The 3377-nt window shown below is 28.6% G+C and overlaps 1 protein-coding gene across 3 annotated transcripts in view; it reads right to left on the bottom strand.

Moving 5' to 3' along the window:
- LOC108907543 (methionine-R-sulfoxide reductase B1) overlaps positions 1–1794 on the bottom strand; it is a 9717-nt gene extending 7923 nt beyond the window's left edge. Inside the window, exons 1-3 of one of the 3 annotated variants that reach the window (XM_018711275.1) lie at positions 1536–1794; positions 1362–1469; positions 1140–1301 (exon numbers count right to left, since the gene is read on the bottom strand). In XM_018711275.1, coding sequence (XP_018566791.1) covers positions 1140–1301; positions 1362–1469; positions 1536–1629 — 364 coding nt within the window. In that variant the 5' untranslated portion in view covers positions 1630–1794. Of the gene's footprint in view, positions 1–1139; positions 1302–1361 lie in introns of all 3 variants that reach the window. The other 2 variants (XM_018711276.2, XM_018711277.2) reach the window with 2 other exon arrangements.
- Positions 1795–3377: the final 1583 nt, after the last annotated feature.

The following is a 3377-nucleotide window of genomic DNA, read 5'->3' as shown; positions in this document are numbered from 1 at the left end:
TTTTTATTTTCTTTCTTGCATTTCCGATACTGATTTAGACATTCTTTGTAACTGCAAATAATTGTTAATAAAAACGCCAAAGTTTTAAAAATAAATAACTATAAATCCACTGTAAACCACTTTTTAAAACACTTCAATACAGCTAACGGCAACAATGTTTACAAAATGCCCAAAATGGCTATTATATGATTTATACGTAACGTCACTAACATAAACCACACGGAGATAAAACATGTACGGAAGTATTCGAGCTTCATCGGTAATGTATTTAATTCGCAGATAAAAACCGTTCATACGTAGCATCATTTATGGGCAAAATAATCAAACACTATTTTACTATACAAAATTTATATATCCTTAAAGTTTTGTATTTCATATTTATTCTGTTTAACGCCGAAATAATAGTAAATCTGAAAATATCATCTTACGTTGTCACACAGCTGTTCTGTTGGGAAATACGCAGGCGTTCAGTCCCTTTAACTTGGATGTATCTCCATTCGTGTTGCACAAAGTAGCTCTATCTCTCTAAGTGTCGCATATGGGTTAGATATGTGGTATTACTCAACTATTATAAATTAGTCACTTCTTTAGTAGTTTAACTACAGAAATGCTCATTAGTGATAAATACGAATATTGTATCTAGATTGTTGATGAATATGGTGTTTTATATTTATGGTTTAGACAGATTTACTTATCTAATTCAATTTAATTTCTTATTAAAAGATGTCTCAATTTTTTAATAGTTGAATAAATAAAAAGCTTAAACTATATTCTTTGTGACAGATGAGCACAAAAATTATAATCTTTTAATTCTGTTAGTAGATTAAAATAATTAAGAATATAATTAATGTGATGAGACTTATCTGGATACATTAAAGAGTCGAACAATCCTTATTACTTATATATTTTTAAAGAAACCTACTTTTTATTATATTTATAATATTCAAAACCACACAAAAAAAAATCTGCATTTATATTTAAATCCAAATTAAATTGTAAAAATACAAATATAATGGACATTCACACAAATGATAAAGAATTTAATTTTATATTAAAGTCTTGAATAGATTTTAAGGTGACAAATGAAATTTAAATATTATTTATAAATGCAGAAATTAAAGCCAATGAAAAATAAATACCTCCACTAGTGTCTGGTGATAGTTTAACTTTTCCCTTATCTAAGACATCATTAAAAGCAGGCCATCCGCATCCACTATCATACTTAGTTTCTGAACTAAATAAAGATTGTTCGCAAACGATACAAACATAAGTTCCTTCATCATATGTTTTATTATAACAACCTAAAACAAAATTGAAAACGTATATATTGTATATGAAAAGTATGATGTAAAATCATTTACCTGAAAATGGTCTCTCTGTTCCTTTTTCTTGTGTAACATGATATTGAATGGGGGTTAAACGATTTTTTAGTTCAGCCTTATCAATCTGTTTGGCCATATTTGTTACTGCTTCAAAGATCAGTTATAACCCCGTTAATGAACAAATAATGAATCCATATTAGGAATGAAAGTTACCTGATATGTGTAAATGAAATATCCCCACCGGTTTTATATCCGTTATAAAATACCGTGACGTTGTAAAAACGCTTCGTAATATATTCGCATACATCACATTTTCAATAAACTTATGTTACAATATCTATTATTTTGATAAAATGGTAAACAAATCGGGATATAATTACTGTTATGTAACACAACAATAGGATAATGATTTGACAAACACAGTCGAGCATAACCTAATTTCTACTTTTATCGTTCATACAACGGCCTTGAAAATGAATAATCCAACCCAACTGTGACCTTGAATTTTGCAATGTCAAAAATAGTCGTTTGGATGGTTTGCTAAATCGTACCACCAACAACGACATAATCTGTCTTATAGTACTCATTACGCTTTATGCTACATTCCTAATTTATTGGATTAATTAAAACCTTACAACATATACTACATGAAGCGCGCCATTATTCCATGGCTAGAAATTGGACTCAATGATTTGGGATCGAGGGGGATTATCCCTCTTTATCCTGCCTCATCTCGTGTAGGCCTGGACAGCCTTCGTAGGTGGGCCCNTACGCGAATTTCGCGAATATTTACAAACTCAAACCTATTAAAACATTTAGAATTACTCCGCAATCACTCTTAATTCAGTTTAACAGTAACGAGTTAAAAAATCCTTAATAATTATTATAATTATCATTACATTATTATATAGCATTCAACATAGCTCCGTAGATATTTATTTTTTAACTCGATTTACACATTATGATAAAACGGTTTATTTTTTTCATTTATTAAAATTTGTTTTCTGGAATACCTTTGCAGGGAAATTTTATTCTAATGTTTAAAAAGTCATTCAAAGAATAAAATTACAGCAAATACATACACATACGTATACATATTTCTAACTGCTGGGAAAAAACTTTAGCTGGCCTTAGTCGATACAGCATCGATGGGAATATTATGTTGGTTGCTGCCGAGATCATGATTAAATTATAATTTTAAAATTTGGTAGCAGGTGTTTCGAAGGAGGTAATGCAGTTTAGATTTAATTTTACAAGAATTAGGTTAGATCACTTTCGTATATGTAATATGTATACACATTTTTCTTTTATTCTTCTGAACATTCAATTTTGTGACTGGCAAAAAAAAGTAAAGTTTGTGTTTTGACAATATCTGTAACAAGACGAATTTTGTAATCTACTCCTTTGAATATACGTACATATTTGTTTATTCAAAACATATTTAGACTATTTAAACTTAGAGACCCTGTATCTTCAAAGCGAAGACTTCGAAGACAAAAAATTTAAAGGAATTGGAAAATTACGAGTAGTTATAAAAAATTCCCAAAATACAATTAACTTAAAAAATTATGTCACTACAAAATGGGCCTTTTTAAATTAAATTCCACAAAACATAAAAAATAATATTTGTTTTTATTGTTTTTTAATAATTGCATCCTGAAACAAAGACTGATGTAGGTACCTTCTTCTAGGATAGCTTCCTTGGATGAAAATATAACCATTTAGATCAATAACATATTGTTAAGACAAAAAATAAACGTGTTTTAAAACAGATTCTTTAGATAACTGTGTCGTTGCTAGATATTTCAATAATTTTTTTCTTTTTTTTGAGATAAGCCACTATGAATTTGAATTTATATTTTTACTTAAAAACTAGTAGTCCCAAAGGACAATTCCAAGTTTTTTTGGCGCTACAGATTTTGAGAAAACACAAACACAAATATTTGAGATGTCAATTTTATTTTTACAAATAAACAATCGTGTCTAAATCGTCACTGACGACAGTTCACAATTTAGAGGTATGCTAAACTATAAATAATTGTCATTTACTTTTTT

Source organism: Anoplophora glabripennis, unplaced genomic scaffold, assembly GCF_000390285.2.
Source record: "Anoplophora glabripennis isolate ALB-LARVAE unplaced genomic scaffold, Agla_2.0 scaffold326, whole genome shotgun sequence".
Classification (NCBI taxonomy): Eukaryota; Metazoa; Arthropoda; class Insecta; order Coleoptera; family Cerambycidae; genus Anoplophora; species Anoplophora glabripennis.
This window is presented reverse-complemented; position numbering and strand designations above follow the sequence as displayed.